The sequence below is a fragment of the Falco biarmicus genome, chromosome 4 (genome assembly GCF_023638135.1).
Source record: "Falco biarmicus isolate bFalBia1 chromosome 4, bFalBia1.pri, whole genome shotgun sequence".
NCBI classification, from domain to species: domain Eukaryota; kingdom Metazoa; phylum Chordata; class Aves; order Falconiformes; family Falconidae; genus Falco; species Falco biarmicus.
The window spans coordinates 83,667,062-83,679,552 of NC_079291.1; the positions used below are offsets into that span (position 1 = coordinate 83,667,062).

The following is a 12,491-nucleotide window of genomic DNA, read 5'->3' on the forward strand; positions in this document are numbered from 1 at the left end:
ACTGCCCTCTTCTTTTGTATTTTCTCTAAGCGTGTGATGCAGGTTCCGAAGTCTATGCTCTCTTGCTAATGATGCACACTTTACATCAGTGGAAGCACTATCGCCCTTAACCCCATCAGACTGCACCATGCTCAGGAGAAACACTGGATAGGGCTAGCATGGAGACAGCTGAGTCTCTTTTCCTTAGAGAAATTGCTTTCCTTCACTCTTCTCCTCCTCCTTCCCCGGGTCAAGGCTGTGTGCATTAAGCTAGCTTTCATTGTGAGCATCAACGTGTTGTCTAGCTGCTGGGTAAATACATCAAGCAGCTCACACCCAGCGTGCAGCTCACATCGTTCCTTTCTGTCAAAGCTGCTTTTCAATTATGCTTTGGTCTGGGGGTAGAACAGATTTCCTGTGGTATTGAAGCTGGGCAGCTTCTTTGCTGAATTGGGGCTTGATAAATATGTATTCAAGTCTCATGCATCAGAATAGTGAGCAACAGCTGGATGAAATGCTCTAGAAATGCAGCATTTCACTTACAGAAACTAAGTGTTTTTAAGCAGATGCCACCCAGAAGATAAATGCAGAAATGTACCCTTTTAACACTGTTTTTGCAAGATTTGTGTTTGTCCAATGCAGTGGTATCTGGGTGACCATAACAACCCATTACATCCATTTGCCCACGACTGATAGCGCAAAACAGATTCCTGCTGTATATCACTGCATTGAGACAGTCAGCAATGACACACTGCCAAACAAATATTTGACAAAGGACAGTTGGGTTTTGCACCACTCTCTGAGTAACACCAACCCTATCCCAGCTACATTCTGCTTTCACTGTCCCCGTCCCAGCTGCTCTGTTTGAATGTTTAATTTCTCCTCCTGGTTCAGGTTGCCCTATTGCACAGACACAGAGGAACAGGGCAGCATCTCGAAATGGCTCATTGTCTCTACAAAGTATTTCCTACGAAGGAGTATTTCCACACAGGCAGTGACACTTGTACAGGGTCTCAGCATCACACCACGCTAGTGCCCGAGCACAGTCCTGGCTGGAGTGAGCCCACAACTGGCCAGTTTGGATGGCCAGGGATGACCAAGGTGCTGTTCCCACATCCGAGTGTTGCACCAGTGCCTGGGCACATCGCAGGGGTGGCACAAGGACCATGCTGTCTGTCCTCCTTGGTCCCAGCTCCCACCAGGGCTGTTCCCCACCTCAGCTTCCCGCAGTTTGTGGCACTTGGGTGGCAGCTCCTGGCCATCTGAATATTTTGGTAGGCAACTTGTAGAGTCAGGAAGTTTGGCCACACCTGCAGTTATATCTGTCTAAAACCCTGCTGAGGAAAATGAACCACTCTAAAGTCAACCCAGCCATACAGGATGAGATTAATTTAATTCAAACAATTTTGAGTGCATTTACATCAGGCATTTACACTGGGGCAGGTGGTTTGACTTTAAGCAGGATTAGTTGACTGGAGGGGCGCAAAGTGTTTCCTTGTCTGAAGGGCCCTTGGTTTGATGCTGTTGCAGGGTGGATTAGAGCTGAGCAGAGCGTTGGAGGCTGCCGAGTAGAGCACTCTGTTCCTCACAGCGCAAGGAGCTTAGGGAACGGATGCCGCAGGCGGATGGGCTGGTAAGACATGATGCTAAGCACAACCCATCAGGCAGCTCAGAGGAATCCTGTTTCTGTACACCGCTTGATCGCATTTTGCATGAAGCCGGGATTTATCTTGGTGGTAGTGCTGGCTTAAGCAGCAAATTCCACTCAGAAGAAATTTCCAGGCAGAAAGAAAAAGACTTGTTAGGAAAAAAACTCAGTGGTGCCGCAGGAGTGTCTTGGTGGCTGCAGAGTGACCGTGACACGTGAGGATGTGCCCATCAGCATCCCCAGCTCCACAGCCCTGGAGCAGCAAGGCTGCACCGGGTCTGCCCTGGGCGCTCAGGAAGCCTCTGAGCAGTGTGAGGATCTCGCAGCCAGCCTCACATGCCAGCCCTGGGGTTATTCCCCGACTGGAGCTGCAGAAATCTGTAGCCTGTATCCAATGTGGGAGAGGTAATGGGACCCAGCCCTGGCAGCGACACACCTCTTGGCCCCACATCAGACGGCCGCGTGGGTCCACAGGGCTGCCTGCAACTCCTGTACTTAGAACCACCGCCCCACTCCTGTCCATGCGGGGCTGGCTCCTGCCTTGCCAGCCAGACTGCCTGCAACACATTTTCCTATGCAGCTGTGGAAACATTTACTGACAACATCTGGTAGCAGCCTCACCCTCCTTCTGATCTTTTGGGGGCCCTTCTGGTCAAATGACACAATTCAGGCTTTTAGACAAGCCTTAGACATGAACTAAAATCTCTTCAGTGCTGCCTTCTCTTTTTTTTTTTTTGATAGGTCAAATGCTGCTCTGACACGAGGTCTCACCTCACCTGCTCACACACACCTGCCTACCAGCTTGGGTCCATTTTTAAGCACACTTAATAGCATTCTCATCCCAGTGTGAAGAGGCAAAAGGTTTGAGCTAGCTCTCCCATCAGGCAGCATGCAGCTCTGGCTCTCACCTCATTTTACATTCTGGCCACGAGTGTTTGCTGCTGCTGAGCAATTTGGGGCAGGAGAGGAGTTCAGATTGATGGGTGTGAGTGGAGCAGCTCCCCATTGGGGCCCTGGTTACACCACTGCTGTGTATCATGACCCCGCTCATTTGTTCCTCACCTTCTGAGAGCACTATTTTGGCTGTAATTTAATTCCAGGCCTCCAGGATGGTCCCTTCTTGTGACCATGTCCCCCCATGCCCCTCCAGGGACCTTTCCTCCCTCTCCTGCCCTGGGGACTGCGACCTTTTGCTGTGCCCAGCTTGGCTGAGTCTCGCTGGAGAGCAGACACTGCTACGTAGGAAGTGGTATTGGTGTTTTGTTAGATGGTACTTTTCTTTCTTCCTCTTGGTTGGCATTGAACTGTAGTGGCAAAGAGCACTCTTACTGAAGATGATGTCTCGGGTGAGATGTCTAACTCAGGTCCCGACTGCTCAGCACTCATTAAACATCTCAGGGAAGATGTTCCAGGAACAGGGATGTTAACCTTGTGGTCCTGGACTGATTCCAGCTTGTTTAATTACAGTCTTCATAGCTGAAATTTGCTCTGCACTTTTGACCAGTTATGGGATTTTTTTTTTTTTTTCCCTCATCCTCTAAACTGTTGAGCAGCCTTGGTATGAGCTGCCGCATTCCCCACACGAGCTGAAGCAATAAGCAGTTACGGCTGCTCCCTCTCCTGCGATCCTCACATTCATTGTATTTTCTGATTACTTAACAATTCAGGATTCTGCAGAGTATCATTGGCTTGCCTATACAGAAAAGTTTCACCTGTTCAATCTGGATAATCTATCCAGATTTAATCCAAATTTAATTTGGATAAGCTATCCAAATCTGATCTAACCAATATATTTATCTAACCTAACCAAATATGTGCCGTTGTCGCAAAGAACATGACCTTTGTCTTTCACTGAAGTAATTCATGGAATATAAAAGAATGTAAAAAGTAATTTGAGGAAATACAAGCTAGACAACCCCTACACACTCCCTTATAACAAAAAACTACACGAGTATGAAGCTAGACGAGTACAAACCCATGTTTGAGTATAAAACCACGTATGTGTATGTACATATATATACGAGTTTATGAACGTATGATCTCTATAGAAGCGTGTCGAGGTGTTTCAGACTCACACCGCTGTGCAGCTGGGGTGCACCCCCCCGCTGGGACACCACCATGGTGCCGTGACCGGGGTCGGTGTGCGGCAGGGCCAAGCCAGGCCGCCTCACCTGGCCTACGCGCCTCTGAAGCCGCAGGGAGCGGCGGGCGATGGCCCGGGCCCGGCTGGCGGTGGATGTGCCCCTGCCCCGCAGAGAGCCCCCGGCCGGGCCGGGTTTGCGGGCGGGCACCCCTCCGGCCCGCGGGGCAGCTCCTGAGGCGGTTCAGCTCACGGACCCGGCAGAAGGGCGCTGCCCCGCCGGGCTGGGGGCCGAGGTGGCGCGGCCCCTCGCAAGGGGTCGCTCCCGCACACCTGCCCGAGGGCCCTGCAGGCGGCGCCGCGTCCCCGCCGAGCCCGGCGCTGCCGGCCCCCGCCCTGCGCCGTAAATCGCGGCGGGCGGCCGGGCCCGGCGGTGCTGCCGGGGAGGCAGGGGCAGGCGGCGGCGGGCTCGGCTCCCGCTCCGCCCCGCTTCCCCCGCCCCGCCGGCTCCGCCCCGGAGGCCGGCACGCTGGCTCGCTCCCTGCCTGGGAACATGGCCGAAGTCGGGGAGGACAGCAGCGGGGCGCGGGCTCTGCTGGCGCTGCGCTCGGCGCCCTGCAGCCCCGCCGCGGCGCCCCCTCCCGGGCCGCCGCCCCCGGCCGCGCCGCCCGCCGCCGCCTGCGCCGGCCCGGTGCTGGCGCGGCTGCAGGGCCGCGAGTTCGAGTTTCTCATGCGGCAGCCGGCCGTCACCATAGGCCGCAACTCCTCGCAGGGCTCGGTGGACGTCAACATGGGCCACTCCAGCTTCATCTCCCGACGGCACCTGCAGCTCAGCTTCCAGGAGCCGCACTTCTACCTGCGCTGCCTCGGCAAGAACGGCGTCTTCGTGGACGGCGCCTTCCAGCGCCGCGGCGGCCCGGCCCTGCAGCTCCCGCCGCAGTGAGTGCCGCCGCGGCGGGCCGGGCCGGGGGCGCGGGGGCGGTGGCACCGCGGGGAGGCGGCGGGGGCCCGCGGGGCCGGGCCCGCTCCGGCGGGAGAGGGGGAGCCGGCGGCCTGCGGGGGGGACCGGGGAAGGGCCTGCGGGGCGGGAGGGGACGTGGGTCTGGGCGGAGAGGGGGCCCCGCCGAGGAAGGGGACGGTGAGGTCTGCCAGGAAAAGGGCCTGAGGTGGGGGCGAGGGGCCACCGCTGGTGAAGGGGACAGTGAGGGATCCCCCTCCCCACAGAGGGCCTGAGGGGGCGGTGAAGGACTGCTTCTGAAGAAGGTGGCCTTGAGGCCCTCCCCGGGCCACAGAGAGCCTGAGGGGATGGTGAGGGGCCCCTCGCTTGAAGTTGGTCACAGTGGACGCGGGACCCTCTGTACGACGACGTGATGGAGAGTCTGAGGTGGCGGCGAGGGATGTCTGCCCCGGGGACCAGCCAGTGGATCCACCTCAGCATCAGCGTAGGACATCCTCACCTTCCCAGCCTTGCTGCTGCCTCTGACTGAGAACGGGGGTGATGTTCATCAGGGCTGGGGCTGTTCCCTCTGAGCGAGTGGCGAAAAAGTGTGAGCCCCTCCAGCGGGCTGTCCCCTACGGTCATAGTCTTCCTTGCTGCCTGTCAACAGACTCACGCTCGATTGGTGGCCCTTAAGGGGTTTTCAAAAGATAAATGAGAGAAGAAGGACTCGTGTCAGTGGCCCAAAACTTGCAACACCCAGGGCTTGTCTTCCTTGGAAAAGATCTAGTGGGAAAAGTTGGAAAACCACTTTGCCAGAGTGCTTATTTTAGGGTTGGTAAGTTGGGTGTAGTTCCTGGTGTCTCTCGAGGGCAACAGAAAAAAAGAGGGAGTCGGGCCAAGCTGGGGGTGATGTTGTTCACCAGGACACCCGGAGAGCGGGGACAGAAGGTGTCTTTGCTTCCTTGAGGAAGGGGAGGGAGCTGTGGAAGAGTTTCTGCACTAGCAGGGAGGTAGTTGTCTGTGCTGAGTTTTAGATAAACTCTCTTGCAGAAGGAATGAGGTTGACATTAATCTCTTCCTCCAAAAATACTGTTTATGGTTGCTGAGCACTGTCCAACAACTGCAGTGCTTCACCCCAGGGGCAGCAGCATGGTGGTGGTGGGTGATGTCATTCCTGTGTGCATCTCTCCAGGTCATACCAGACAGACTGTGTCTAATGCAATCTGTGAGTGAAAACACGCTGTAAAGGCAGGAGGTTGGGTTTATATGATGTTCCACTAGGCTTTTTGTTGTTTGTGTGAAGCATCTGTTTTCATCTGGCAGTCTTTGGCTTTGGTACCCTTTCCCTCCAGCACCAGGGTCCTGGAGTTATCCCTTTCTCACCAGCCTGTTGCTCAGGGGAGGTTTTTTTAATTACTCATTTCCTTTGCAGGCTGCTTCATTTTGTACTTAGTAATTTAGTTATAACTCCCTAGCTGCTTGCTCTCTGAGGCATTTCAGTTTGTAACGTGTTCCATTTTTCTGAAAGATATGTCCTTTAGTGTCTGTTTAATTAATGTTGCTTTGTAAAACAAGACCACCCGAAGCCCAGGGCATTTCTGTTGTCACTCCCACTGGCTCTGGGTTTATCTGTGCAAGCTCTCTCCTCCCTGTGATTCTGTTTCTTCAGTCAGTTAATCATAAGCATTGCGCTCAGAAACCCTCTCAGGCAGTGACTTGGTTGCTTATTTCTCTTCCCTTCCGTTTGCTCGTGACTCCTGGAGTGTTAATGGCAATTTTCCTTCATCGTTTTAAAGGGAGGAGTTTAATGTACAGTTGTGAACTCTGCACAATAAGGCATCCTCTTTGCTTGGCCGCTGTTTGAGCTACATAAATAAACTTAATGCTCCTCCCTTTCTGACTTCCAGAGTAGGAAAATGTTTTGCATCAATCTAAAGGAATTTGCCCCCTTGCTTCTAACAGGTAAACAACTCCTTGCCTTCTACTGGCCAGTCAAGGGTTTGTAACCCAAACAAGGGGAAAAAATAATCTTATTGAAGCTTGGTATACACAGTCTTGTTTGAGGCTTTAACTGATCTCCTGTCCGCTATTATCTCCAGTCTTGAAAAAGCAGACAATTCTCTGTCACCCCTCTCCACATGCAGACACATACATACACAAACACGCAAGTATCTCCCCCCTGCCCCAGTAAACAGAAGAAAGCACTGGTTGGTGCCATTTCTTTTCTGTAGAGAAGCCTATATGCTTACTGCTAGGCAACTGGTACTGTCAAAAGTAGGACAAAGTGAAGATGGGTTGTAGTACACAGACTTTACAGTACAGACCACTTTTTTTTTTTTTTTCCCCCTGAATGTTTCTGCCCTGTTTGATACAGCCACACCTTCTCCATGAACCAGCAGATTGTACGTTTTATGTTAAATTTCATGAAGTAATGGCCGTTCCATTCAGTGATACAGATGGGAGGGCCTTGTGATGTGCAAAGTTCTTGCTGGTAATTTTCTAAGAATGAGTTGCTTGAATAGTTGCCGCCCCCTTCCCCCTTTTCTTTTTTACTTGCTTGTAAAGGATAGCAGAAATGTGCTAAGTCCTGTTTCTTTTGGGCCAATGCAGTCACTGCTGCTGTCATATTGCAAGCAAAGGAGATGCTTATGCATCATGAGATCATGAATGGAAGCAGAGAGTTCCAGGAAAAAGTGTTTTTTCAGATGTAATTCATACTATTTGTTAAAAAAACAGATCCTGGACTCATAGATTCTATTTCTGAAGTTTCTTCTCATTGCACTTTTTTTGTATAAAACTTCTGTTATAAGCCCTCTTCCAAGTTTAGAAGTAGCTATTCTTAAAATTTACAGAAAGTTTTATCAGGAGGGGTGGGGAAGGGAGGAAAGAGGAGGAGTTTCTGAGACCTTTCTTGAAGACTGTAGGTACGTCCTAACACAATAGACCTGTTCAAAATCAAGAGCTCTTGAAAAGTTTCCTATCACTTCCTCCAGCGACATCATGTGTATGTATAATCTGCTGTAACCAGAATTTCACTGCTGGGCAGGAGTATCATATTGCACAGCTGTGTTGTTATGGAAGATTGTAGTTCACAGATAGGATGACATAACTATGAAGTATAATTAAACAATAATGACCAACAAAGAGGGCATTTCCTAGAGGTTAATGACAGTTAGAGTAGGTAGAAGAGTGGAGGGCCCGCAGTACAGCTGAAGACTCCTTAGTCTGTTCAACCAGAGTGCCATGCTGCAGCAGGCATTACGTATAAATCAAGGTGAAATTATGGAAGTACTTACATCAGAAGTGCTCTAAATCCGTAATTTGGATTGCTAGAAACTTTTTTTTTAGCTGTGCTAGTAGAAGCTTGAAACCTGTGGAGAGATTTCTGGGTATTTTTCTATAAAAGAGAGAAACTCAAGACTATCAGTAGGATATGCGCTATATTTTAAAAACTATTGATAAAAGCAAAAAGGTAAGATACAGGAGGATCCATTAGCTGAAGTACTTTTTCCTGTTGAAGACAGTATTGGTTTTTTTCAGATTTCCAGTGTAATTGGGTATTTACAGGATCAGGTTAATGCTGAAATATTTTTTTTCTTGTTATCTTCAAAATTGACACAGTTTTAAAAAGAAGTAACAGTAATAGGTTAGAGACTTCCAGTAACTAAAGTAAGAATTTTTTCCCCCCTTCCACCCTCCCCCTGGAACCAGAGGAACTGAAACAGTTCATAGTTAAGCTTGCTAACCTGAATTTTAAGCAGCTATGGGTCAGGTTTTCAAATGCTCTTAAGTACAAAATTTCTATTGACTAAAAACTGTAAATGTTGATAGAGCATAGCCTGATAATAGCACTTGAGCTTTCTGAACTGGGAGCTCAATAGATTGGAAAATGGTGCTTGTCATGGGATATTTGCTTATTGCTTCTGTGACCGTTCTGTATTTTTGCAGTAGAGCTGTTAATGGAGCCTGAAGTTTGTGTTTTTCAGTGCAAATGGTTGCTTTCCATATGAGATTTTCACATCAAAAAATAAGTTTTTAAACCTGTAGGTCTTTAACATGTAGAAAATGGAAGAAATAAATGGAGAGGGTTGGTTTGGGTTTTTTTAGTTTGAGTGTAAAATACAAAGGAAATTAAATTAAAACATGGAGTTAAAATAAAAACATTATTATGTATGTAAGCCTCATTATAAATTGAAAACTTCCTGTGCATGTCAAGCTTTATTAAGAGCATGCTGCTCTATTTATAATGGGGTTTTCCTAGGTACTTAATAAACTTGACAAAAATATATAGTCTAATACTCTGAGCACATGTCAAGGTACTAATCCTGCAAAATTTTATGCATGTGTTAATCTTTCTGTATTGTGAGTACGCAAGTTCACTTCAGTGTTTGGGTAGTGGGGGAGTCTCTGCAATTGAGGTTTAGTAACCAAGCAGAAAACTGAGACCTAGATCCAACGGTCTCTTCATTTCCCTTTCTAAGGGAGATGACTGTACAGTCTGTTAGCCAGTAACTTGAGGCACTAATTAAAGTTTTAAAAAAAAATTGACATAATCTAGAAAAACGGAGGTATAAACAATGTTTCAGTGTTTTTGATGACTTCACTAACCACTCGGCCTCCATTCTTGTGGTTTGAATGATGCCATCATGGTGTGTATGAGCATGGCTATCCTTACATCTCGGAGGGAACTGCAAGCCGTACATACACATACTAAGGAAGTGCTTTGACCACATAACCACGACTACAGAACTAGTTGTTTCTGAAATGCTGCATACGTATGTTGACTCTGATAACTCCTCATGCAGTTTTACTTGAATGTTGCGTAATCTGCATTTGCAGCCTTTTTTTTTTTTCTTTGTTTGAAATGCATCATTTGCTTTGCTAGTACTTGTGGATGGTGGTTTTACTCTCACTAGAAACTCTTTAAAGATTTGCTCTTTCGGTGCTTCATCTTACATTTTTCATGCTCTGATTTGATTTCAAAGGCTGTCTTTGAGAACAGGGGTTTTTGTTGCACAGAGAGGTGGTGATAAAGAATTACTTGATTTTAATTACAGAATTTATGTCAAGTAATAATTTTTGGCTAAGCAGCTCAATTTGTCATGGGTTATATTAAATGTTTAAGGAAAGTTTCACATGCGAGAAACTACAGCTCGATTTGTTGATTCAAAAATAGCTGTGCCATAAGTCAGGTTGTGAATATAAACTGATGCTATGCAAAACTCAAGTGTATGTTCTCTTATGTATTCTTTTAAGCCAAGCTTGGTTCAGTTTAGCTGATGTGTTGATTATGAAAAGATTAACCTAACCAGCACATGCCACACTTGTCTTGTACATTCTTGTGCAGAGTCTCAGCTATAAAGGCCTGAATCTGGATTCAAGTTGTGCTGGTGTAACTTCTTTGTGTTAACAGACTCTCAATCACGACACGTCTACTTAGCTGACTGTGGGATTCTTTCAGTTGGTGGTTGTATTTTTATATAAATCTAGGGGATGAATGAGTGTGAGAGTCTTTGCTTTTATGAAAACAGGAATAAAAATGATGAAATCTGTAGTAATTCATATCTTAGTTGTTTTGGTGCCAGCTGTGTGAGCATCCATCCTCACTGCAGAGTGTCTGTGTGACTTCTGGTAACAAATCAAAATAACGTTGGGGAGGGATTTTTTTTTCCCTCCCAGAAAGCGGGGCATGCAGTCTTTCACTGAATAACTGAAAGCATAAATGACATCCAGATTAATCTGATAGTTTTCTTTGTAAGCAAGCTCCTCGTAACTGTGCTCCGATAGCCATTTGGTGTCAGAGCTGTTCTGTGGGATGCCAAATTCTCTTGCTCATTGCAGCAGTTTCCTGGAGGAGTAGATGTGGCAACAGGATGTTGGTAAAGAACAGGAAACTACTTGAATTTGCTACTTATGCCATGCAAATAGTCTCATTACTGGCCCGTGTGTAGTAATTAGCGTCTGCTGTTGACAGAATTTTTTGCAGCAATTGCAGAGTGTGGAGCCTGATGAGTGTGTTCAAGTGAGAGTGCTTCGGGGGGGGCTGCACTTATACTGGGGTAACGAAGGGGACACAGACTGGTTAGGTGCTTGTTAAACTGCTGTTTGAGATTTGACAGCTGCAGCTGGCTTTGTTACTCGGGGTGGATCTGTACATGCACTCAGCTCCATATCAGTAGTTCTGACGTGCTAATTTACTTTGAGCTCCTTCTACCTCTAGTAAATGTCTGAGCAGGCAGCGTCTGGGTGTTGAACAGCCAGAGCCAAGGGGCACAGTAACCAGAAATGCTTAACAGACCAAGCTTCACCTTATTGCTGGTTAGATGTGGATGAGACAGCTTTCCCTCCCCAGTCCAAGTGGAAATGTGGTTTAAGAAAGAAAAATCATGTGCTTTTGAGCTGGCAGTGTTAATGAAAAGGGAGAGGAATTATCTCATTTTCTTTCAGTACAGTTTCTTTCCTCTCCTTTTTCTTGATAGCAGTCCAGAGCACAGAAGCCTCTCGCATATAGCCGTACCTAACACCAGCTTTGTTTGTTTTCTGTGGCTTTGGTTCAGTCCCCATGCATCTGGGAGTTTCCTGAGGTTGCAGACTCATGGCTAGGATATCCACTTCAGGATTCTTACTTTAAAGAAACAAAAGTATGAAAGCTAAACATGCCGTAGACCTTAGTCCATAGTCTGTTGGGTGGTTAAGGTCTTTGTGGTCTTACAATTACATAGGCCTAGGACAGGCAGAAAAATGCCTGGGAAGTCTGCTGAGCTTGTGTGGTGCTTTCTCACCAGTGAACTCGGGTAGCTTTTGAATGTTGGTTTCTACATCTGAAAGTGGCCGGTGGGCCCTGATGTAATGGACTGTGGGACTGACACAAAGAAACGTGGGGAGCCAGAGGTCTGGCTGTCATCTTCCAGTGATTTTGTTTGGACAAATCTGTAAGGTAGAAAACTTGGAGCTTTTTTTTTTTTTGTCCTCCCAATGTGGGCTGTGAAAAGACATCTTAATGTACTTCCAGACTTGGTTAATCGACTAATTCTGAGTATTGTGTGGTCTTAATGCATCCACTTCAGTCAGTAATTCAGTATTAATCACTGAATAGTTTTTTCAAGCATTTAGAAGTTTTCCTATTTCACTTGACTGCAGAGTCCTTATAAAAGCAGATGGAGATGCTTACAGAGCATGTGAATGTCTCGCTTAAGTAAATGTGACTGAAAATTTCTATCCAACTGTATGTTCTTTGTTTTCATAGTACAGATACAATTTTACTAATGTCTTTTCACTCTTGTCCACAAATGTTTTTTGCTAGTAATTCACATCCTCAGTTTCTTCAGAACAGCTCAGTAAAATGCATGTGTGCATTCCTTCTGCATGGCACTTAATTTTTATGGAATACATATTTTATTGGACAGTAAAACCTTTAAGGATCTTAATGGCCTAATTAATACTCTGTATCCACTTGTCTTGTGTATTTTGCTCGTCGGTATCCTGCTGTTCTTTTTTTTTTTCCATGTCCTTGTACATTTTTTATCATAAAAATTTCAAGCAGTCTTGAGAGAGCAGTCTATTTGAATATTCAGCAACTCTAAGATTTGATTGATAGTCCCTTTCCTCCCTACCCAATCTATTTTTAGTAATTTAAAAGCGAGTTTAATTTCTTGGGTTGTCGCTTGTGTATGTGCGACTTTGGTGATCTTCCTTCCTCCTTTAAACATACCAGATAATAATTTTCATGTTGTTTGAGGACATTTTGACAGTTTGGGAGAAATAATGTAGAACTTAATTGGGTGCTCTGCCTTAGTTGAGGGAGCAAAGATGGGCAGTCTTTGGTTCTTTTAATCTAGACTATG

General features: G+C 47.0%; 1 protein-coding gene across 2 annotated transcripts in view; it reads left to right on the forward strand.

Moving 5' to 3' along the window:
• Positions 1–4,131: 4,131 nt before the first annotated feature.
• FOXK1 (forkhead box K1) overlaps positions 4,132–12,491 on the forward strand; it is a 56,185-nt gene continuing 47,825 nt past the window's right edge. The window contains exon 1 of one of the 2 annotated variants that reach the window (XM_056334810.1): positions 4,132–4,646. In XM_056334810.1, the coding sequence (XP_056190785.1) occupies positions 4,261–4,646 (386 nt within the window). In that variant the 5' untranslated portion in view covers positions 4,132–4,260. The remainder of the gene's footprint in view (positions 4,647–12,491) is intronic. The other variant, XM_056334811.1, reaches the window with a different exon arrangement.